Raw genomic sequence first — 24,686 nt, 5'->3', positions numbered from 1 at the left:
TGAGGACACCTTTTTCATCTTTTGGACTTGTATACTATATATTTCATTGTAGTGTTAACTTATTGTAATATTGTAACATTGATTGTATGTGATGACAGGAAGGATTGTTACATAGTCTTCTCATATAAGGTTACATTATTATATTTATAGGTATCCCTGCTCATTGATTATTACATTGCACATTTCAGCACTTTGCACAAGAAATATTAAAAAATATATACAAAAATATTTATTAATGTACTATTGAAGAATAGTACATTAATAAAGAATAGGAGGGTCTTTCCCCTTAATTGTTACTGGTTTTGCACTGAAGGAACCCTCACATTGTTAGTTGTGAACTAAAGAGTATCTGAATTTGTATAGGTTAATAGCAAACAGATTGAAGACATTTTCCATTTTTCTTTTAAATATTTCATATCTTATAAACATTTAACAGCCCATTTAAACTGTGTGTTAGGTCTACCTGAGCCAAAGAGAGAATCTATATTTGAAGGTCTGGAGATGGATCAAGGATTTTACACATCTAAAGACTTCCTACCGCTGGTGGCTATGGCAAGTAAACCAGGTACCTGTTTTCAGTTCTCTTTTTCTGTGTTTTCAGAATATTTATTCATGTGTTCAAAAATATTTTTTTCTGCTGTCTGATGTACTAGAAGTAGCATGTAACTATAATAAATTAAAACTATACTAATTTTAAAATTAAAAATTAACCATTACCTAGCCAGCAGTTGTGGCTCTGCAATAAATGAGCAGTAGAAGTTCCTGCTTAAGAAGTTCTTGTTTGTTTTAAAACTGGAGTCTTGAACCCTTGACAGTTAAATACTTAAACATGCATTAGCTTGTAGGGTTTAGCCTTAATGATCTTCATAATCAGCTGAAATTAGATATGGATGGCTTTTTAGTGCAGAACTACCTCCTGTTGATTTGGATGGTATCTTGTTCATTTCCGTGAATTTCCTGAGTTATGTGAAATGTGAATGGTACTACAGCAAAGCCTAATCCTAAATTACTCTGTCAGAAATAAACCCTGTGCATTTAAATGGGACTGACTTCCAAACAAAGTATATATAGTATTACAACCATACAGTTCTCAAATATCGACTAACAATTCACAGCCATATTGCATCTAAGACTTCCTGTGCCCAAATTATTATGAAACTGTTCAGAGAATTAAGTTTAATAGATTAGTCCACAATCTCTCAACCACTCATCTGAATCTCAAGAAGTGCTGTCAGGTTAAGCTGCTGACCCCCTCCCACTTCAAGAATGCAGAATTTGGATATGCTTTATATTGGCATACTTAATCAGAGCATATGCTGAAGATCAGTATATGGAAGATCATCAAGTAATAGGAGTAATACTTTCTTCACAGTATACAACTAAAAGGAAGAGAGAAGATTAGTCTGGAACTGAAAGTTTTTGTGAGCATTCAGAGTGTTACTGAATCCTAGCCAAAGACGGTTTAAAAAGAAAATAATTTCAAACCAGTCCCAGCCAAAATTCATTCTGATCTCCACAGCTCCCAGAGATAAATATCAGACTTGCAATATGTGAATTAGTAAGAAAGGAAATGGATTCTCCAAATATGTGTTGCTGTACAGATCTGGGACATATTACATGCCCTCCATTTTCTAGGTATCCAATCTCACTCTTTTTTGCTTGCACCATCTAATATTATTGACAGTATATAAATCTATAAAGATCACTTTGTTTTTCTGCTACTCTCATCCTTACAGATGAAGTTAGGGAAGGGTTTGATAAACCCTACCTTGGTAAGTTTCCTCTAGTTTCTGGTTAAAGTTTTAGTACTAACTGGAAAGGGCAGGAAATGAAAAGGATAGCCCTTTTATGTTTCTAAAAGGGAAGGCTTCGTTTTATTTTTTATAATTGGTGGTGCAAAGTAGAGTCAAGTCATAGCTGACTGATGACTAACAGACGTAGTTTGCCATTGCCTGGCTCTGCATAGCAACCTTGGTCTTCCTTGGTGGTCTTCCATCTAGTTATAACCAAGGCCAACCTTGCTTAGCTTTGAGACCTGTAAAGATCGTTCTAGCCTGGGCTATCTAAGGTCATTTTTTTATTATATTACTGTTTGTTTAAAAGGAATAATTGGGACATTTGCAAAAAGGCATGAGATGCTTTCCTTAAAAATGACTTACTTGTAGAAGACAGATAAAGTCTAAGCATCAGGAATGGAATTACCAAGTTGTACTAACTGCAGCTGCAGGGCCTGTTAATCACATCTCTGATTTCTCTTATTAGAAAAAATGGAAAGTGGACCTTCCAAATGGAGGGAGGGCCTGTTTCAACTACATAAATCAAATACAACACTATATTCATGTTTTGTCTTCTATCTCCCAATCTAGAAGGATTACAATGCAATCCTAAAAAGAGTTACACCCTTTTAAACCCATTGACATCAAGTGACTTAGAAGGGTATAAGTCTTTATAGAACGACACTGCCAGAGCCTTTTAAAAAAAATGAAAGCTGGACATCCAGGTCAGCTAATGGACCAAATGGACACCAAGAGGCATGGCCAGATTCTTGGTGAAACCTGGCAGTTGGCAAATAGAGTAATGTTACTCTAGTGGAATGAGAATGTACATTGAAATATGCCTCATTAAAGAAGTTTCTTGTTTGAGCCATATGCCCAGTTGTCTAAAGCCATATCTAAAGACAGTAATATCAGCAAAAAAACTAACTCCTCATGTTTTAGAAAAAACTTTCATCTTACACAAAGACCTGTGTGGTCCTCAACAGAGGAAAAATGTTGATGCCTCTCATTGTGCCCTTGATTTCAAAAAAATCTTGTTAATCTTGATTGTTTCTCATTTATACACAGTTTCTTAGCATCATGATGGGGTGCATCTCCATGTTAAGTTCCACTATGCACAGATTAAAGTTTTAGTGCCAACAGGAAAGGGCAGGAAGTGAAAAATGCAGGTTATCTTTTCTCCTGCACCTGCTTTGTGAATCTAGCTGCACAGAACATGCTGACCTGAATAATTAACCCTGCTGGCAACATCGGCAGGTGGAGGTTCATCAGGACCTAAGCACATGCAATATGAAATCAGGGCAGTATTGAAGATCCTCAAACAAAGATGAATGTAATTGTATGTTTCAGATCCCCAACACACTGCTTTTATCGTCAAAATTAAATGTGTGTATATGGGAGTGCGGCCTTAATAAAATTCTATACTACGTCCATATGGAGAAACAAGTAGCTTTGTGTTAGGTTGGACTGTTTTTGTATACTTGAATGTGTTCAGATTTCTTTTTAGTATTCACAGCCCTGAGTCTAAAGGTTTTCTTTTTTATTTGTTGCTGAAAGAAATTGATACTTGTGGTTCTGTACCCTTGCTGTGAAAATTTACAACTGGTGGTACACAAAGTTAAGAATTATAGACCATTGATGATATGGTGAAAAACAGACTCTCCTGAATGAAGCTATCTTAGTCCCCTTCAGATTACAGGTTTATACTATTTATGGTATCATTTTAAAAATTACAGTCATTTGTTTAATCAGTGGTTACTTCCATTCTGCCTGTTAAAGTGCAAGACATTGTATGGATTACATGCATCCAGGCTTTTTAGTTTTCTTTGGTGTCCCATACAATGCAGGACTGGATGATACTGACTAAGTGACACTATGTGAACTTTCCTGTTTGTTGTGTAAACTCTTACGAAAGTAAAGCTACTGGGAAACATTTTTTTTCTTAAATACAAGGTGACCTCAGAATTTTTCCAAGGATGATGATGGTCTTACATTCACCTCCTGTTATGTAAATGAGTCTCATAGATGTGACTGTAGTGGCTGAGATCTACTGCTGAAACTGTGCTCATTTAAGCAAAGTTCTCTGTTGACAGTTTTGAACACCTACAGAGCTCTATCTTCTGGGGCCATCAGTGGTAATCCATCTGCAATTAGACACACAGCCTTCTTTCTGACTCAAAGAATATGTCCCCATCAGCAGCTACCACCATTGCACGGTTGTTGGATAGGTTCCTCTTCACACGGCTTCTCATATGGAATGTATGGATCACAACTGGCCAGTCAGGTCCAGTATTGTCCGCTTTAACTGTTAAACTTCAGGCAGAGGACATTTCAACACTGTTATTTGCGATCGGTGATACCAGGGATCAGTTCAAGAATACACACAAATTATGTGGTATTCTTGTGAGGGACAGTGCCTAGAATGTCCATTACAGTGGTATAATTCATTGCCCAGATGGTTCTGATCAGCAACAGAAGGCTCCTTACTAGAACAGATGGCTTTGTAAATTAACTACCACCTCTCCTCTTCCACAAGTTAAAAAGAGAGAGACTGGTGAGGAGTGAGTATGCTTCACAAATTACAGAATATTGAGAGCACTTGAGATTTCAGGGGTGAGGAGGGACGGAGAGAAAGTTAACATACTGAAGCCTCAAAGAGTTTAAAGCATCCTGGAGGGGGAAATTCCTTGTGCCCCTCCTGCTTTATATTTAACATCTGGGTGGGGAAAGCAGCAAAACAGTCAAGATTGAATATCATATTTGAAGAAACTCTCCATAGGTGCAGAAAATGTGATTTGGTACATGGAGAATTGGATTTCCCATATGTGAGCCATATTTAGACAGTGCATCACACAGCTACATTTTTTCCCCCTCATCACTAAAACAGAGGACACTAGAAAAGACCATGTTGGACAGTAGGTGACAACTGCAGAATCTGCTTATAGAAAGCTGTATCAGTAACTCTGCATTGTATTTATAAAATTACAGAATAAGAAATGAGAACCACTGGGACAATCTCCCTTCTCTGCGTCCTCCATTCTGTTCTTTGTAATCTACTTGAGAATGAATGAAAGGAGAACAACAATGAAAACTGGTGATGTTGAAGAAAATCATACGGGTTTTCTTCCCTCCCTCAAACAATATGAAAACAAGTTAAATGTTTTATTTTTTTTTGAATACCTGGATTTTAAATCAGTTGAACCCAACCTGACAAGTCCCTACAGATTTTTTTTTTAATTTAAAAGTGCATTTTAGTTTATTTCCTATCAAGACAGGAAGGCAGTGCAGCTAAAAGATGTTACTATGAAATTACATGTATGAGCATATCTTAAAAATTGGAATAAAACTGTCTTTCAATGAAGCAGAATAATTTGATAGTGACTCTCCATGCTTGGAAACTGCAGGATGCAATTTTACAGTGCTTCGAGTACAAGTATCTTTTGAGCTGTCATGCAGAAACAGTTTCTCTCCTTGAAAATGTGGTTTTCCTTTCATCATTCAGGAATGTGCGCCTGTCGCTCTCCATTGCCATCAATACATGGAACGGTGATTGTTCTTGGAGCGGGTGACACTGCTTTTGACTGTGCAACATCAGCTTTGCGCTGTGGAGCTCGTCGTGTTTTTCTGGTCTTCAGAAAAGGATTTACAAATGTGCGGGCTGTCCCAGAAGAGGTAAATTTCAAGAAATTGAAACACTAGGAGCACTAATGGAACATTCCTTGTGGTGTGAAACACTGGTGCATAATGGACAATTTCAAACTTTCCTGGATGAAGCAAACTGTTTTTCCAATCTGGTTTTAAGCCTGGTTATGGGACTGAAACAGGTCACCCTGGTGGACCTCTCAGTGGCTGTTGACGCTATCAATCATGGTATCCTTCTGGACCACCTCTCCTGATTGGGACTGGGAGGCACTGTTCTGTGATTGTTCTGGTCCTACCTGGAGGCAGGTCTGAGAATGTGGTATTGAGGGACTGCTACTGAGCCCCCGGTCTTTGGTTTGTAGAATCCTGCAAGGTTCCATCATGCCCCCTATGCTTTTTAACATCTACATAAAACCACTGGGTGGGGACACCTGGAGATTTGGGCTGGATTGTCACCAATAGGCATATGGCAGTCAGCTCTATCTTGAGCTTCCAGCTGATTCCAGGGAGGCTGTAGAACCCTGAATCGGTACCTGGAGGCCATTTTTGAGTGGATGTGGGTTAATAAACTGAAGCTTAATCACCAAAAGATGGAGGTGCTACTGGTGAATGGAAGGTCTGATCCAGGATTTAAGGTGTCACCTGTTCAGGATGGGGTTGCACTCCCCGTGAAGGAGTAGATCTGAAGTCGGGGTACTTTTGGACTCAGGCCTACTGCTGGATAAACAAGTGGCAGCTGTAGCCAGGGGCTTTTACCTGCTTTGACTTATTGGGCGGCAGCAGCCTTTTCTGGGCAGGGAAGATCTGGCCACTATGGTACATGCCCTGGTTACATCTAGATTAGATTACTGCAATGCACTCTACATGGAACTACCCTTGAACAGTGTTTGGAAATGTCAGTTTATGCAGAATGCTGCAGCCAGGATGCTTACTGGAGTGGGTCGTAGAGACCATGTCACTCCAATCTTGGCCCATTTATATTGGCTTCCAATTCAAAGTGCTGGTGCTGACATTTAAAGCCCTATATTGTTTGGAATCAATATATCTGAAGGATCACCTACTCCTTTATGAACCTATCTGACCACTACAGTTATTTTTGGAGGCCCTGCCTTGGGTGTCTCTGGCTTCTGAGATTAGTTGAGTTGCAGCCTGGGAGAGGGCCTTCTCAGTGGTAGCATCAAAACTCAAATTCTCTTCCTAGGGAGATTCTACCATCCCCTTCTGTTGCTGTCTTCTACCAGCAGGTAAAGACTTCTTTGTTTTGCTTGGCTTTCTCTTGGTGCTCCCTCCTCTCTCACTAATGTTTTAAGTGTTGCTTTTCTCTTTTGTATTTATTTTAAGCTCTGATTTTAAATCGTTTTAGTGACGTATTTCTGTGTTGGGTTTAATGGTTTTTAAGACATGATTTTATTTTGTTAGCTGCCTGGTGGCCCTTGGAGGGCAGAAAGGTGGGGTAAAATATTGCTAATGAATAAATAAATAATAAATATTACACATCGATGCATGTAATGTCCCTGAGGTTTTTTTTTAAAACAAACAGAAGCCTTAGTAGGTTATGATCTTAAATGCAAAACTTATAGGGGTAGCTCTGATGACAGTGGCTTTTTTCTTGACCAATGTTCCCCTTGCAATAAAATATTGCTTTGAGGTGTTTAATATGATTTTAAAATTGTGAGATAACACATTGAGGCTTGTTTTATACTATCTATAAATCTCAGCATTCAAATATGTTTTTGCAATTGCTGAAAAGATTTGTGGGAGCCATACTTAACTGAGTGTAGGTGTTCTCTGACCCTTTTCTTGTAGGAAAGCGACACATTTTAATGCCCACTTGCATCCTTATAGACCATTCTAACATTAAGAATATTTCAAAGCATAGCTTAATTTGGAATTAAACTTGCAGTTCCAGTGGCCAGCACACATACTCAGCACACACATTGAGCTGCTGATTGGCATCTTAATCATTTATTTTATTATGAAAGCTTTTTATTTCAGCTTTAATTATTGCAATGTGGTAGGCTTGCTTTGTTATAATTTATGTGTCACATCGTGGATTGTTGCATAATTTACACTAATGAGACATCAACTATACCCCAGCTACAAAATATATCGGGAAATAGCCCTCTCTCTTCAGGAATAAATGTAGATTGTGGAGACCTAAAAGTTACGCAAGGGAGGGGGGAAGGCGGAGGAAACTAGACTTCTGTATAATTTTTCAAGATACATAATTTATATTGTGAGGCTGTTTTATGCCATAATGTAAAAAATTAGAGATGGGGACTGAATATTATTTTGAACAAATGTAATAAATACACTAACTTATTCAACAAAACTGTAATTATACCCTCCTGCTTTCTTTGCCCATACATTTTTTACTGGAGTTAAATGTATGCCAGTGACTATATTCTAAAATATTAACCAAATAACACATTTGAGTAAATTTTACTCAAATTGAGTAAATTTTACTCAAATTCCTAGTCTCAAACACATTCCAAAAGTATGGAACTTAATACACAAGCAACCTTTATATCAGAACCATTGACAATGCAATCCCATACAGAGTTATTCACTCCTAAATCCCTCTTCTTAGAAGGGTATAAGTGTTTAGGATTGCACTATTCGCCACTGGTCTGTTAAAGCTACCTTTATACCATTAGAGATATACGAACTCCAGGGGCGGGGGAGGCAGTGATCCTTTAAAAATGTTTCTAAGAAAAGAGTTAAGTTTTCATTTAAATTCTGGCAGTGCAATTCCAAACAGAGTTACTCCAGTCTAAGCCCATTGGAATCAATGGGCTTAGACTGGAATAACTGCTTACAATTGTACTGTGAGTTTGTTTTTATGTCATTCTTTTGTTGAAAATTCCTTCTTTCTGAATATTTCCTATTCCTGCATTAGTCCTGAAACTACTTGGATCGGATTAGCAAGTCAAACATCTAACAGCATGACTTTGAAACAAAACAAACTTACTACAGACACATACTGAATACAAAAGTCAATTCTAGAGAAGATACAGTTAATATTAAAATTATAAGATAATTAGTTCAGCTGTTAAATATAAAATATGAATTAATCAGATCAGTGTGCAAATGGTCTAATGTCATGAAAGTAGTCATTCCATGACAACGATAACTATTTCAGAATAAATTTACTAGACATGGGGTTGGATCCAGTGAAAAATTTCTATTTATGCTAGAGCTCTTGTGCAAATGGAAGCACAACAAAAAAGATCATGATAGCTACTTGTAGTAAGTCAAACTTCTTGTATCCCTAGTAGAATTTCTGCTTGAGCATGTGCAACTTATTTTTACTGGCATAGTATATTGGGAGGAAAGTACTAGATGTTGCACCAGATCTTGTGTAAGCAGAACTGTGATAAGTCCGTTTATGTTTCCGCTTGTGTATTGCTGGATCCAAGCCAGTGCCTGTACTTCCTGAAATTGCATATTCTGTGTTACATGTGATGATGTAGTTTTTGATATTACTGTGTTTTTAATTCAGAGAATGCACTACATTCATTCAGTAGAGTTTCAGTTATAAAGGTAACTGATTAAAAAGCCATTCAGAAAAGCTTTGTTATACTGAATGCAGTGTCCAGATCGAGGCCAGAAGCTGTAACTTCAGCTTGGTTATGTATCGACATTGCATCTTCTCTATTTTGCAAACTGTCAAGCATAGTTCCACAAATACCTTTCCAATACCTACCAACATCTCTTCCACATGGGGCTTTTTCATTGGTTCTGGTCCCATACTGCATCGATTTCTCACAGTTCTGCCCACAGGGTCCAAAAGACTCCGATTCAATCTCCAAACTGCTTCCTAGACATTTTTGTGTTCCTTGGCCTTTCCTGCAGCTTTTCTTCCCTGCGCTCATACCCTGATGTGTATTCCCCCCCCACACACACACACCAAAGTCAAACTGGGGGTTTTTTTGAAGTACAGAATGCTTTATTTAGTGTGAGGCCTGTCCTTGACCCTTCCATTCGCCCTCCCCTTTATTCACCTGCGTCCTGATTGGTTGAACAGCAACCAATCCAGGTTCCCCCCCCCCTGAATTAAAAAAAAGAAGAAGCAACATTGCAATGTTAGTGCCTTAAAGAAAAAAAAAACATTGCAACTGCAGGGTTGCAGGTAGGGGAATGCTGCAATACTGCTAACACAAAAACTCTGCAGACAGTCTGAATTTCTCTTGATAGGTTAAAGTTTTCACCTGTGCTTTTTAGTCCATTCTTTTCTGGCTTAAAAAAATAAACAGCAACATTGCAAGGTTGGTGCCATTAAAAATACAAAAGAAGAAGAAGAAGAAGAAGAAGAAGAAGAAGAAGAAGAAGAAGAAGAAGAAGAAGAAGAAGAAGAAGCTCTTGTAAGTTTCCTCAGTAATCAACGGAGGAAATTATGGACTGAGGAAACTGATGAGTCCTCAAAGCTCGCAACAGAAATAGAGCATTTTTCTAGTGCAGAAATGACAAACAGACACCACTTCAGTTCAACTCCGTCAAAGTACAGAGCTAAAGAAACGAAGCAATATGTGTCTAGAACTGATGAATAAATCAGAGCCAGTCCTCATGGGTGGAATATGCAAAAAGTTTACTATACAGAAGAGGCCAAAAAAAAATTTGCTGACAATGCATCAAGCTAGAGAATTTCATTTTAAATTCCTTACATCACATAGTCTTTCAGGTCTTCTCCATAAGAGTCAGCCTATTCGTACCCACTTCTGATTCTGTGTCTTCCTCTTGAGGATTCTATATTTTTCCTACTAAAGTCAAACTACTTGTTACAGTAAATAAAATGAATGGATCTCTTCATTTTTTTTTAAACCCCAAAAGCTGCTTCAGGTGTCCACTGTACTCTGCAAGGAATATTTAATTCTTTCACTGGTGTATTACTTTGCTGGTGAAATGCCCCCCTTTTAAGGCTCCAGTTAGAACTTATAGGGAGAGAAAACTTGTATACTTTATTTGCCCTTGTCTTCTCCTACGGTGGCTGTTTATAGTCTTGCCCAACACCATGACATTGATCCAAATTACCCTCCTTGTTTGTGTCTGCTTTTTAGAGTCAAAAACATATTGGGAGATTCAATTGCTTCTTTGATCTGTTGCCTCTAATTTAAATTCTAGATTATAATGTTTTCTGTTTTCTATGTATCACTTGAACCCCTTGTTTAGCCATTTCATATAAACTGAGTGCTGCCTTTCCTCTCATCATTATTCCTTCTGTCTATTCCTTTAGGCTAATTCCAGGTGACTAAATACTAACACGATGTAGTTATAAGTGAAAGTCTAACATACAGAATGCCAGGGTTTTTTTTTCTTCTTTTGATTTTTTCCCTCTGTATTGCTCCCTACTGCTGGCTGCAGAAGTTGTCCAGTCATTGACAGGAGTCTTGTATCCCATCTGCATTAGGCTAGTAAAACAACCTTTCAGTGAGGTATTCCTCTGCAGCAGCAAGACTAACCAAGGGACAATTCGACAAAACTGTTCTGTGTTATAATCTCGTAGTTTTATTCACTGCCAATTCTACTGTACCATTATTTTGTTGGTGTACTAGATATAACTACAGTCCTGTTTCTTTGCAGATGCATTATAGCCTTTATGATTAACTGAGGTTCATTATCTGTAAATACTATAATGAGGATACCATATAGTGTAAAGTTTGTTTTCCCTTTACTGTGATTGCCTAGCTTCTAGCATTTGGCCAAACATCAAAATGGAATAATTATCCATTGTAACCAGATATTGTTTCTGCCTGATGGCAATTCCATTCCTGGCAAATAAGACAATTCTAGTCTCGTCCCATTGTCAAATGGATCACCCACATGCTAGAAGAGTTGCTTTCAGTTGTAAGTTCATATGATTTTCCAGTATAGTATCCTTCCATTAAAAACTGAAACTGGGAATTCATTATTTTCCTTCCAAAGGAAATATCAAAACAAATGTGATGAATGAATTTTCCACTTTACCTCCTTACAAGGAAGGAGAAATGATAATTCCACCCTGTACGCAAACTCATTCTAGTTTTAGATATATGATTTTTCTCCCAGTAGTACATGACTCTTATTTTCAAGCTACCCTTTTAAGTATTGCTTTCTTGCAGCTGGACACTTCTTTTAAAAAAAATAGCATCTTTAATTTCCTTCTGCTTTATTGCTGCAAGATAGTGCAGCTGGAAGATAGTGCATATTGATGAATTCATTTTGTGGGTCTTTTTCCTCAGGCTCACTGTTTTGTATCTTCTAGCACCAGTAATTGATCTGGGTAGTATTTGATGTTCATATCATAGGACATAGGTGCATTATCTTCAATCTCTTTGTAGTTTGTGGCCTGCTAATGCTATGACCACAGGACTATACAGGTTAGATCAGGGGATTTTTAAAAATTTTCTTTTTGGATCCCTATTGGCATGAGAAACCATCTGGAGCAGCAAAATGGTGTTTCCAAGGTACTGAGCATATTGAAGTCTTCATCTGGTCCTAAAAATAAAACAGTCATCCAGGGGCACCTTAAAGTGTAATAAAATGTATTCCAGCATAAGGTTTCATAAATCAGAGCTCTCTTCATCAGATGTATTGAAGTGTACACTCATTAAGTCACCAGAAGGGGAAGATGTTACAAAAAGAGGATGGTCTTATATTATGTAATCCATTCTTTACATCACATGCTATAAAGCTTCTGTCTTTTGAATTTTCTGGCATCTTTTCATTAGTTTTTGTAAAGTGGAACAGCATGGTTTGCTTAATGGTATCTTTACTATAGTTTCTACTGTGATGTTTCTATTCTCTGACTTTCCTAGTTGCTCTTCCATGAGATTGTATGGCTTAGCTGGAAGTTTTCTCCTTATACTTGTTCTGTTGCTTGGGCTCTATGTCTGGCCTTCCAGGCACTTGTCACTCCTCAGAACTTCCTCCTATGAGTTATACATTTCCTGTTTCCCATGAGTCAGCAATCTTTAATCCTGAACTAGAACATTCTGTTGCTGTACCTTCATAATACAATTGTATGATCGTGATCCTTATCAAGAGTATGCGGTTCCTTTATTTCTCAGCCACACACCTCTGTTGACAAACTCTGCCTTCCGTATGGGGGGCTTAGTTATCACACATTTGCATTTTCTTGTTGGCTTCATTGTACTGTTATTGTATAGCATTAATTTGTATCTGCTCCATTTTATGGACATGTTGGGTTCCAGTTGACATTTGTGGAATTTGATTGCAAGTTTCTAATGACTATCTTTAAAAAAACTCACAGCATATCCACTACCATGCTTAAGTTTTAAAGAGAAAGATTGACTAAATCTTAAGCTGGTACCTAAGTCCATAATAAGGATAGGAACTGTTCACAATCAAGATTCCTTAGGGCTTAGATCTTACATGAATTTTCAACTTTCAGAACAGAGGAATTTTTGTTGTTTTCCCTTGCCACTGCAGACTTCACTTTTCCCCCATACTGTTCCCCCATACTGTTCATAGGTCTTATACTATGTCCTCTGGGAGGACAGAGTATGACAGGCTGTAGCAGATAGGGGAATCCACACAATTCCCCCCGCCCCTTCAAGCTGTGAAAATGTATTCCATGAGTAGAAAGGATCCACAGCAATATTCCCTTTAACTTCAGTTCCATTAGCTACAGATCCATGCAGAATGTACATTTGTCTGTGAAGCTGCAATTCCCTGGTGCACCATTTTTTTTTCCTGTTGACATCCTTCAGTTCTTTCATTCAAGAAGGATTTATTAATGGTACAGCAGCCAGTGGTTAGGAGAAAGTGAGAAAATAAAGAATATATGTTTACTTATGGTGTTCCCTCATCCTTAAACAACAGAAATGGCACCAGATGCATTTTTAAAATCCCCAAAATAACTAACTAGTTTATTTACTTTAGAGGTGAAAAGTCAGGTGTTGAACATTTCTGAGGTATATATGTGAATTAAAATCAGAACATGCAGAGACTTCAGTTCTTATGCTGTTCACAGATACTTAAAAGGCTTATGTTTTGAGGCTTTGGTTCCCTTATTTTTCTCCAAGCACTCTAGTATACTTTCTTTCAGTATTCTCTTTCTCTTCTGGGATTAGGAAGGCTGGTACTCATTTTCTAGTATCCCAAGCCCCCTCTCTTCACACACCAGTGCTTTCCTTCAATCATTAACTGAATCTGAAGATCTCCACAGGCAGTTTTCAACACACCCAACCTGGGATTTCTTCACTCTCCAGAATTACCTCCCTGTTTGACTGGGTGGGGGAAATCTCCCTTTCTTAGAAAATCTATTGCTTTTCCTTTGGACCATTTGAGAGTCTGCACTCACTTCCCAATGTCCTTGCCAAATTTTCTCCAGTTCTCCTGTCAGTGTTAAAACTGCTCTCTCTGTCCCAACTCTTCACACTGGATCCCTCAGCTAGGACTGAAAACAGACCCTCCTCTTTCCAGTTCATGCTACCCAATCAGATGCTTTGGAGTAGCCTATCACTCAAAGCTCTTTGATTCTGTGAGGGATGAACTCTCTAAAAGTCCTGCAGCTGTGTGTTTACAGTAGTTCCAGGCTTTTTAGAACATGCCATCCAACACAACTGCCATTGGATTCAGCTGCTTTGAATTCACATTTTAATAAAGATCAGTGAAATTAGTCTATCTGGCATACCATGTGAATGAGTAAAATTGTTTCTTTTTATCATGGATAATGCTTCCTGTTGTATACAAAATATATTTCAAATGTAAAGAGAGAATGAATGACCTCAGAAATGTATGATTATTTTACCTTAACAATACTGCCTTCTGTATTTATGTACATTTTAAACATTTGTCGATTTGATAATGATAGTAGGTTTCTCACCAAGTAACCCAAAAGGGAATATGTATAGGTCTAGCTGCTATTTCCAGCACAGATTGTGTAGTCTCTTCTCATATCAGAATGTAGGCTTCACTGCCACTGAGTATAAGGATATTTCACAGAGACAAAGCTGTTTTCGTCTGTGACTTGAGTTCTGCTAACAGATGCTGCTAATTAAAAGTAATACAATTCTAGAAAAAGTGGGTGGCATATAGGATGGTAAAATGACAGTTTGATCCTGTATTTAAAAAAGAAAGTATGTATTAAGTATATTACTGCTTTCCTGTTTCAGTGCATATCAAATGCTGCTACTGGAATCTGTTAAAACGAGACACAAGAACAGAGGGTACATAAAAGAATTAAGCATCCCAGCTCACCGAAGAATTAGACAGCAAAACTATTTGACAAACTGTTTCTATATTTGTATCATGTTTCCTCTCCAGATGGAACTTGCTAAGGAAGAAAAGTGTGAATTTCTGCCTTTCCTTTCTCCTCGGAAGGTGGTAGTAAAAAGAGGGAAGATTGTTGCTATGGAATTTGTACGGACTGAGCAAGATGCAGATGGAAGCTGGAATGAAGATCAAGATCAGATAGTCCGTCTGAAAGCTGATGTAGTGATCAGTGCCTTTGGATCAGCCTTAAATGACCCTAAAGGTACATTTTAGTCAAAGTGATCAGGATCCAGCCAAACTTAAGCACATTTAAGTCTTACTGATTTCAGCAAGAAAGTTAAGCATATATTTAACTCTTTCTCATTTAATTTCATGGGATTAAAATGTTGTATTAAATTTTACAAGATTGTGCCCTGACATATATTGTATCCCTAGAATCAGCTATGAAATACGTTTTCCTGAAGCTTTACCTGAAACATCTCTAAAAGTTTTGTTGTTGTTACTTTAAAAGTTCACGATATTGAGCATTTGATTAGAAGTTACAAATTCCCATCCTGAAAATATGTATTGTTTTAGACAGTCTTGTTAACCTAGAGAAACACTATAGATACTAAAAGGAGTTAACAAAAAGTGGTAGATTTCAGCCCTGAAATGGAAAGTTACCTAGAAAGTTCAACACGAATGCATTTAATTTCAAAATAAGAGTATGAAGAGATTAGTTATGGAGAGGTAGTAGGGTTAAATCTCTTCTAGACACTTGGAGACTCTTTTAAAATGCTATTATAGCTTGGATAAAATGAGGACTAGGAAAGGAATAAATAAATTCAAGAGGACATCAGTGCAGTTGTAGAATAGAGTCAAGGGGGCTATTAAAATGGCAAGAAGTCTTCCTTTAGGAAGTGGAAGCGTTCTCTAATAAGGAAGCGTGGAAGCGGGGGCACAAATTCTGGCAAATCTAATGGAACTTGACAATTTGACAAGTGAGAAAAGGATCTGAGAAACATGTTGCTGGAAATGAATATATAGTAAGCAAAGAATGAATTGGGGGTGTTGGTGACTGAACCATTAAACAATACAGATTTGAAAGTATTATTTCTAACTTTAGTTACAAGTGAAATGATTTTGTATAACAGTCTTTGCTCCAGAAGGCTCTAGATAAAGACCAGTACCTGATTCGTTTTTTCCCCATGGGCCAGAGGTATCTTGAACTAGGATTATCTTCCTGGCAAACTAGACAAGTGGAATCAAATAGAGGCAACAAGGTTCTAGGTTGGCAAGCCTTGGCATGCACAAGAAACATTGGCACATCACACAGTTAGCTAGACATGCAGGGACAGTTGTTCATCCAAGCAGGAGGTTCAGGTGCGCTATGTGTAATTTCCTCCAAGAGGGCAAACGGTGGCTCTGCAGCGCTGTTTCAGGTCAGGGAAGTGATGCAGAGGATTCTCTGTATTTAAAATTTTTATATTTTATATATGCCAATAAAGGCTTGCTTGACTTGACTTGCAGAGGATTCAGTCCTTCTTCCTGATTGCTGCCATGCTGATCTCAAAGACTACATATGCCTGGGAATCAAGTTCTGAGCACAGAATTCTTAGTGGCGTCTGGTTGACCAGACCAGGAGGAGACGTGTGTGTGTGTGGCGGGGGGAAGCAAGGACAAAGTGACATACAGTTAGGTTCTGAGGGAAACCTTTGAAGTGCTGGCCCCACCACTGGCCCCATGGGAGGAGGCAATGAGCATAGTTTATTATAGCCTCTGAGATCCACAGAGCCTCCAGCCAAGTCCAAGGCAAGCCCCAGAGGCCCTGGCAACACCACTGAGGCTCACTGGAGCTTTTCCAGCTCCTAGGGCCAAAAAATGTTGCCTACCCCTGTTCCAGGGGTATTTGACAAACTTAAAATTAACAACCATTAATCCTTAAGGAACTCTAATGTGAAATTGCTGCGTTAATAATGAACATCTTGTCATTAATGTCAATCTCCTTTCTGGAGGATTAAGAGCCGATCTAAATCTAGTTTTATAAAGGGATTTGGGAGCAACCCAGAACTTACAGCCTTGTTAGTCTTAAGTCCATTCTAGGTCAATTGATGGAAAGCGTTACTGAAGCTAGAATACTTACACAGATAAAACAAGCATGGCTAACGAAGAAACAAAAGCTTCTCCCCTCTCTTATAGTACTGGCATGCTAGGACTGCCATCCTCAGCATATCTGCTCAGAAGTAAGGATCATTTATTTAATGGGGCTTTCTTACTAGTAAGTATGCATAGGATTGCAGCCAAGGTCATCCAGTGAGATTTATTGGCAGTATATTTAGGATGGATGCAAAGGACCCAGAAGATAATTAACATACAGAATTTGCTGCCAAAGTATGTAGCAATCACTCCTGGTTTACTTGACGTCTCAAGGGGATTAGTCAAATTCACAGGTGACAGTTAAATGGAACGTCCATGTTCAGAGGCAGTATCCTCTTCTACTCTCCCATATTTTTTTATAAAGAATTTGATTTATTGGTTGAGTATGCTCCTAAGATCATTTTGACAGTAAACAAGCAACAACGTTTGAATCAGTAATGAAGTCCTGATTGCTGAAGTTAACTTTAATTAGATCTTAGAAGAGCACTTTGATATAGATACAGAGAATCACACTAATATCAGTATCTTTAGTCTCATCTGATGGTAACACAATATCAATCAGTTTAGTAGTCTTATTCTGTTTATCCTCTGTTATTGTAGCCCTGGGGTGAACATAGAAGCTAATACCAAATCCTACAGCATGACTGAATCTCAGCTTTCATTAAAATATTTTTTTTTAAAAGATAGCTTGTGCTCATTGTTGCAGAGAACATACTGACATTTTGACTCACCATAATCAATAGATAATTGTTTATTAGGAGGAATGGCGATGATGTCAGTGTGGTTGTGACCACAGGTGCTCAGCTGTACCAGGACTATGGTATTGTTTCTCCTTTGCCCCTACGTAGGCACTTCCATCCTGGAGGACCTATAGGTACAAATTGGGAGGAACTGGTGTGCTGTGCTTGGCTCCCCATTCCCAGCGTCTCAGTAGCTTTCTCTGACTGGTAATTTGACACAGGCCGTTTTCATGAACTGGTGTTGTCAATATTGCAGTTGTTGCCATTAGGGATACTGCAGTGTGACTGGAGAGTCACTCGCCACAAAGATCAAAAGCCTCACCTTGAATATATTCAAGACTACATGGCAGAAAACAACAAAAATCACTGTATAAAAGTATTCACTGTGACTACTTTTTTGTGTACCTTATAATGACAGAAAACAACAATCATATATAAAAATCACATACCAAAGTGCTCTAAAACAGATGCCACCCATGCCTTCTGTAAGTAACATCACTAGAAATATTTGGCCTTCGTAGTTATGTGATGAAGTGATTACTGTTGCACTCAGCAGATCTCTTTTCACTCGGGTGTGTGTCTTTATAGATCTCTTTCTCAATTCCCTGTAGAATATGTCCTAACAGAGAGCGCATGTGCGTTGCTACTGCCTTTTGATAACATTTACTTATTAGTAGATTTTCTGTGAGAAATGAGTCAAAGCAATTTAAATAGAAACCAAGTCAGGACAAAGATTAAAAGTGACAATGTTAAAAACAGTCATTTCTCTCCACACTTCTTTTTGAAGTTGCAAGAAGTTTGTTTATCCTATTCACTTGCTCTGTGCTCTATATTTCAGTTTCTGTCTGATTGCAATGGGAACAGTCTCTTGCTCCTAGGAGGCTGTTCTTCCAAGAGGAAGAGAGGATGTCTATCCCCAACCCATTTGGATGAGGATGTCTCTCCCCACCCCACTTCTTTTCACCCAGTCCCTTCTCTGGAGGCTGTGTAGTCTGGTATGTGGCAGCTAGGGATGTGTGATTCGAGTTTGGGATTTGGGTTTTAATACCGAATTATACCCACTTCCGCAAGATTAGGAATGTCCTCTAAAGACCTCTCCTAGATTAATGAAGATTGGACTTCAGGGGCCATTTTATGCCCCCCTAAAGGAAGTGCCCCCAGCCACCCCATTTCTTTCTATTGAGGGGGAAAACTGACTACCACTGCAGAAACACATGGATCATGGCTGCCACTGAATGTCCACTGAATTTTTTGTAGATTTTTTTTGCAAAAAAACCCCAGCACCCTCTGAGCAGGCTGACCAGCCACTCTCCGTTAGTTTCTATTGTGTAGAAAATTGAATCCCACTACAGAAACACATGGATCATGCCCCGCCCCCAGGGTCCAATCTCCCTGAAATTTGCCAGGTCTTTAGAGGATAGTTAGGAGGACTAGGTCCCCTGCAAATTGGGTGAATTTTGCTTGCAAAATCTCTCCCCAGCCCCTGTTTAGCTTCCCTAGATAGCTCCCTTGGTTAGCTCCCCTAGTTTTCCCCATAGGGAATAATGGAGATTGGAGGTGGATAGGGGCACCTTCTTTGGGGGGCTATAAAATGGCCCCCAAAGACTAATCTTCATGAGATTTGGGGAGTCTTGAGATGACAGTCAGGGGTATGTCCCCTGAAAATTTTGAAGATTTACTGTGTAAAATGCCACCCCCATGCCACCCCCATCTCCTTTGATAGCCCCAAGTTTTCCCCATAGGGACTAATGGAGATTGGAGGTGGATAGGGGCACCTTCGTCGGGGGCCATAAGATGGCCCCCTGACGTCCAATCTTTATGAAAGTTGGGTGGTCATGATAGAACAGTTAGGAGTAGGTCCCCAGCAAATTTGGTATTATTTGGTAAAAATGCCTCCCCCCAGGCCCCCAGATAGCCGGGAATGGTGTTCCCCATTGGAAACAATGACCGAAGCTTACAGAATAATACCAAAGTGGCTTTGGAAACCCGAAGCTAAAGCGGGAAACAGGATTTGGGTTTTCCCAAATTTTTCCCCCAAAGGGGGAAACCCAAATCTTTTTCCTGTGCGCACTCCTAGTGGCGACCCATCTTCTTCATGTAGCCCCAGCAGATATAGCTTCTGTCTTCAACTAGGTATATCTTCCCTCTCTGAGTTTCTCTAGGTAAGGCAGACAAGCAGAGTAGTTTCCTGTGTATGGAGGACATCAGAATTCAAGTCACCTTCTTTCTGTGCTATACCTTTGTCCATGCAGATGTTGAAGTTCTTCTTCCTTTTGCATCATTCAGGGCACATTCCATAACTAGGTATTACTCTGAAATCATCTTGACCCGGTCTTTCTACATTATTCAGTAGCAGTGTTAAGTTTCTGTTAGAAACTCTGCTATATCGACACAATGTGTCTATGTAACATCGATCTATATGAATGCTTTCCTTTCTCTTGAAATGTAAACACTCAAACTGTAAGAGGTAAAAATAAACACATGATAATTACAGGAAATCCTTATAGACATGGTATCTTTTAATGATTAATTAACTTTAGAAATTATAAATGATGATCATTGGAATGCTTTTTCTTTCAAAGGGACAAAACAGAGAGCCTGTTTTTAACCCGGCATCACATTGCTGAGTGTTGCCCCACAGGATCATTCCATAATTATTTTTCCTTCCTCCAATAGCTGTACAAGAATAGGTTTTCCTCCCTTGTGAATAACCGTGTTCACAGCTTCTCTTTATCATGATTTGCCAGGCTTCGCTAGGAGTTGATATCCTATATGTTCTTCCTAAGACAACATTGATAAACCTTAAGTTTGGTTCCAGACCTGAGCCCGGTCTACTGCATTTATTTCCATGTTAGATACAATTTAGAAAAAAATTCTCAATGTATATTTTTAGGATATGAAAGCATGCAATTTGATTGTCTCTTCCATTCTAAATAAACAAGCAAACATAAACATACTATACTCTGTAAGTAGATCATGGCTATTGCTATCTTAGTTTTTTAAAAAGTGCACTTGCAGTGCAATCCTAAGAGGCGCTGTTGAGGAGATATCCAGGTGCCTCTGTAACTTTTGCAGCACTGGTATGCTCCCTAATGACTTTCAACAGGGAGATACTCCAACAGACTAACCTGGCTAGGCACAAGCAGCAGTGCAAGTTCTCCAATCTCTGTTAAAAAAAAACACAGCAGCATCCATTAATCACACAATAGCTGCTGTTGAAAGCTCTGTGAGTGGCAGCTACAGGCGGAGCCAATCCCTGGCTGCAAATGTGGCTGCTGCCTCTCAATGCTGCTCCCCACCCACCCCCCAAGAGCCAATGGACAAGATGGAAGACCCTGCAACTGCAGCACTCCAACAGTTCAGAGGAGACACACACCCAAGCGGCAGAAAGAGTGCCCATCCCATGGCTGGTGAAGGTTAGACTGGCAGCAAAAGTTCCACCCACTTTCAAATATGCCTGCTCTGAGGGCCAAGCTACAAGTGACGAATGACACTTGAACGGCAGGTGTATTTCTCCCTGTTCACTTGCCCTCCACTCAATCCACTTGCCGTTCAAGTGTCATTCGTCACTTGTAGCTTGGCCCTGAGCCACATACCCTGTTTCCCTGGAAAAGTAAAAACAGAATGGCAAAGAGACCAAAAGATCTAGACCAGACTTGAACTCACATCTCCTTACACTCAGGACTAGCCCCCAATCCCAGAGCCAGGAGAGGAGGTTTCTAGGAGATATGACAACAGAGACAAGACACCCTGCTGAGGCTTTGATGTCACCAGCAGCCACATGGGGGAGGCCAGAGAATATCACACAGATCAGCATGGCTTGGTGGGAAAGCACTGTGATAGCAGGGCCAGGGCTCCTGGTTCAAACCCCACTTTGGCAGAAGGGTGAGGCGGCTAAAACCTTAGGTCTGAATCCCCCCCCCATACACACACAAATGACAATAGGGGGTGCAACCCCCCCCCCACACACACACACAAACGACAATAGGGGGTGCAAGAGGATGCAGCCAATAGATGCCCCAGAGATCCGTTGTTTTGGCCAGGATGTTTTTCCACAATTCCTTTCTGCTGCACCTATAGGAATAGCTCCATAACACTTCCACTCACGTGCTAACAATCTGTACGGCTTATCAAATGCCAGCAGTGCTGTTGGAGAGTATGGAACCCCACTGCCACCACCCCAGAGCAGCCACATACTGTCTCGGACAACACTTCAAGTCGGTCCCAGCCCCCTGCAGTGTACGTTGGGGGAAGAAGGAGGGCTAGGACCTAAATTTGGGATCCAAGGTGCCACTGGACCACTGCTCTGTTCTACAGCAGAACAAAAGCAAGCATAGAGAGAGGAGGGAAACAACCCAGATTTTAGGAAACTGCAACTTATGAAAGGGGTTGCAAGACCCAGGATGCTAATTTGTGGAGTCAGGATCAACCATTCCTAGCTCTGAATGCAGACTTCCAGTTTGAACTGCTGCTTGAGGAAGGATGCTCCAAGAGCTAAGCTGGAAATGCAGTCTGAGTAGAATGATAGTAGCTGGAGAGGCCATGCTTTCAGGTCTCTTGGTTGGATTGCCCCTTGTATGAAGGAAATGTGTTGTGTTGGCAAAGGGTGCAGCCTCAGTATCAGCCACAGCCAAGTCTGCAGTGCCCTTCGATGAACCATAGCTCCATGCCAGGGGCGTGCCAGGAGACTCCACTGATGCAGATGTTGCCCTATGTAAAGTGGAAGCAGTTTACTTGAAGGGCAGTGTTTCCTAGTATGAGCTTATTTGTCACCCCAGTTCTTCATAGGGCACCCTCCTAGCAAAACCTTTCCTCAAGTTTGTCTGGTCAACTATAATATGGGTAATTCTTTCTTAGTAGTGGTTTCAGAATTGTGGAATACCCTTTCTGGGGTGTGTTACGCTCCCACACTGCTTATTTTCCATTAAAAAAAAACCAAGGACATCTTTTTAGGCAGGCACTCTCACTATAAGTGATGGCTCCAGAATTGTGGAATACCTTTCCTGAGTTGTGTTAGGCCCCTGCACTGGTGAGACTGTTTTGGGAGGAAAGGTTTGGGGCAGGGTTCCCCAACCTTTATGGGCATGCTTGAAATCCTGACAGAGGATAGTTGGCACAAGTACAAAATGGCTGCTTGAAGAGGTGGAGTCAACCACAAAATGGTTGAAGGAAGAGGTAGAATCAACCACAAAACCATACACTTACTAATATTTAATAATGCATTTAAAATAAAGGGTGGGTAACAAAACAAACCACAATTGCGGACCAATTTAACGATATAAAAATATACATCATATAACAAATATACACCTTCCAGTAGTGCTCTTTTGTTACTAGACTTTTTAAACTAACACTCAAAATATCTCACTTACAATAAACATGAAGAAAATTAAGCACTGCAATAAAAAAACTCCACTTATTCTTTATCAACTCAAGCTGAATGAAAAAACAAAGTCATGTTAATTTGCTTGTAAATGCAAAATAGGCTTGCAAGTAGATCTTTCTTTAAAAACTCCCCCCTTTTCTCCTTCCATTATAACCTGATGTCAACAGTTTCAGACAGGGAGCCGTGTTGCTCTGCAGTAGAAGAGGAAGGTTTAAGTCTAGTAGCACCCTTAGAGACTAACTAGATTTCCAGGGTATGAACTTTATTTCTGAGAAAAGGAACTTTGGCTCTTGCTGGTGAGGGGGGGGGGCTCCTCTCTCCCCCCTCAAGCCTTGAAATAGGGGACTGGCTGGCTTGAAGTGGAGATGGAAGAATGGTTTTACTGTGGTTGCTTTCCTCCACAGGTGGCTGCAGCACAGACAAGAATGAGCTGCAACAGGTTTGAATGGGAACAGCTTCTCTTATCCTGCACATGCTGGCCATGTTCTTCTCCTTCCAGGCTATAGCAGTACCGCTTGGGGTGAGAAAGGGGGCTTTTCTTTCTCCCCCACCCCCTGTCCAAACAAGGAGGATCATTTGTAAGGCCTATAAGTGTAGTTTACTTCAGGCAAATAAAACCCTCTTGTTAAATCTGCAGACATTCAAGGAGAATGAGCCCTACTCAGCACAAGCCCTGTCTTTCCACATCTACTTCCTGTAAAGCTTCAGCGAACACACAAAAAAGTGTGTGCAGATTCTCGCAGTGCCCACAGACAATGTGTTGGGAATCTCTGGTGTGTTGTTTCTGTTTTAATGCTGGACTGTTTGGTACCTGCAGGTCAGATTTTTTGTAAACTGGCTGAGCCAGCTTGGTGGGGAGCAGGCAGTATATAAAATTCTAAATAAATACATAAGGATTTGTTGATATCTGTATTGAACTACTTTGCCTGAGATAGATACTGATCTGAAGAAGTGAGCTGTGGCTCATGAAAGCTCATACCCTAGCATTAATTTTGTTAGTCTTATAGGTGCTACTGGACTCTTGCTCTTTTCCACTGCTACAGACAGACTAACATGGCTACCCATCTTGATCTATCTTATTGTATTAAGATTAAATTACATTTTTACTCGTATGATTTTTTAAGTGTGTTATTATTCTTATTTTCGAACTGCAGCCAAGGGTATGCTGCCAGTTTTCAGTGAAAGAAGTCTGTAAGATGTATATCAAAAATAACATTAATGAGCTGCGAGTGCCAAAATTACAGGAACTTATGAAATTGGTTAAACATAAAATACCATTAAACTGTTTACTGAGGCTTCACAGATATACTGCAGCTAATGAGCATTTCTGCTATTTAAATAAGCCCAAATTGAACACACATTACATGGATACATAATTAGTCATGGCAGTCAAGCACACACAGTGTCATTTTTAAAGCTTTATTTGAGGAATCTTTTCCATTTGATTTGTTTTGCTAATTAAAATATTTTCCAGCTTTCCAATATATCTTAATATTACTGGGTTTTTTTCTAAAATGGTCTGTAATTGGCTGATGTTTTTCCATTTGTGTTTGTTTGCATAATGAATTCATCAGTTTGAACTATAATGTAGCATATAAAATTATTTTGGTTTTTCGTGGTGTCTGCCGTTCATTCTGAATGATTTCACAAGATTACCTATCTATTGTTTACGTGCAGTACTGGCAGACATGTGCCTGTTGTTAGAATATAGCTGCCACTGCAATGGAATTAAATGGGGATCAACATTTAACAACAGTAGCGTCCGAACTGTGTTCTCATGATTTCTCCTCT

General features: G+C 39.5%; 1 protein-coding gene across 1 annotated transcript in view; it reads left to right on the top strand.

The window, feature by feature from the left end:
• DPYD (dihydropyrimidine dehydrogenase) overlaps positions 1 to 24,686 on the top strand; it is a 765,031-nt gene that overhangs the window by 328,745 nt on the left and 411,600 nt on the right. The window contains exons 9-11 of the mRNA XM_054980010.1: positions 458 to 565; positions 5,278 to 5,447; positions 14,685 to 14,895. Of these exons, the coding sequence (XP_054835985.1) occupies positions 458 to 565; positions 5,278 to 5,447; positions 14,685 to 14,895 (489 nt within the window). The remainder of the gene's footprint in view (positions 1 to 457; positions 566 to 5,277; positions 5,448 to 14,684; positions 14,896 to 24,686) is intronic.

The sequence above is a fragment of the Eublepharis macularius genome, chromosome 5 (assembly GCF_028583425.1).
Source record: "Eublepharis macularius isolate TG4126 chromosome 5, MPM_Emac_v1.0, whole genome shotgun sequence".
Lineage (NCBI taxonomy): Eukaryota > Metazoa > Chordata > Lepidosauria > Squamata > Eublepharidae > Eublepharis > Eublepharis macularius.
Note: the sequence above shows the minus strand (reverse complement) of the source record. Positions and strands in the feature narration are given on the sequence as shown.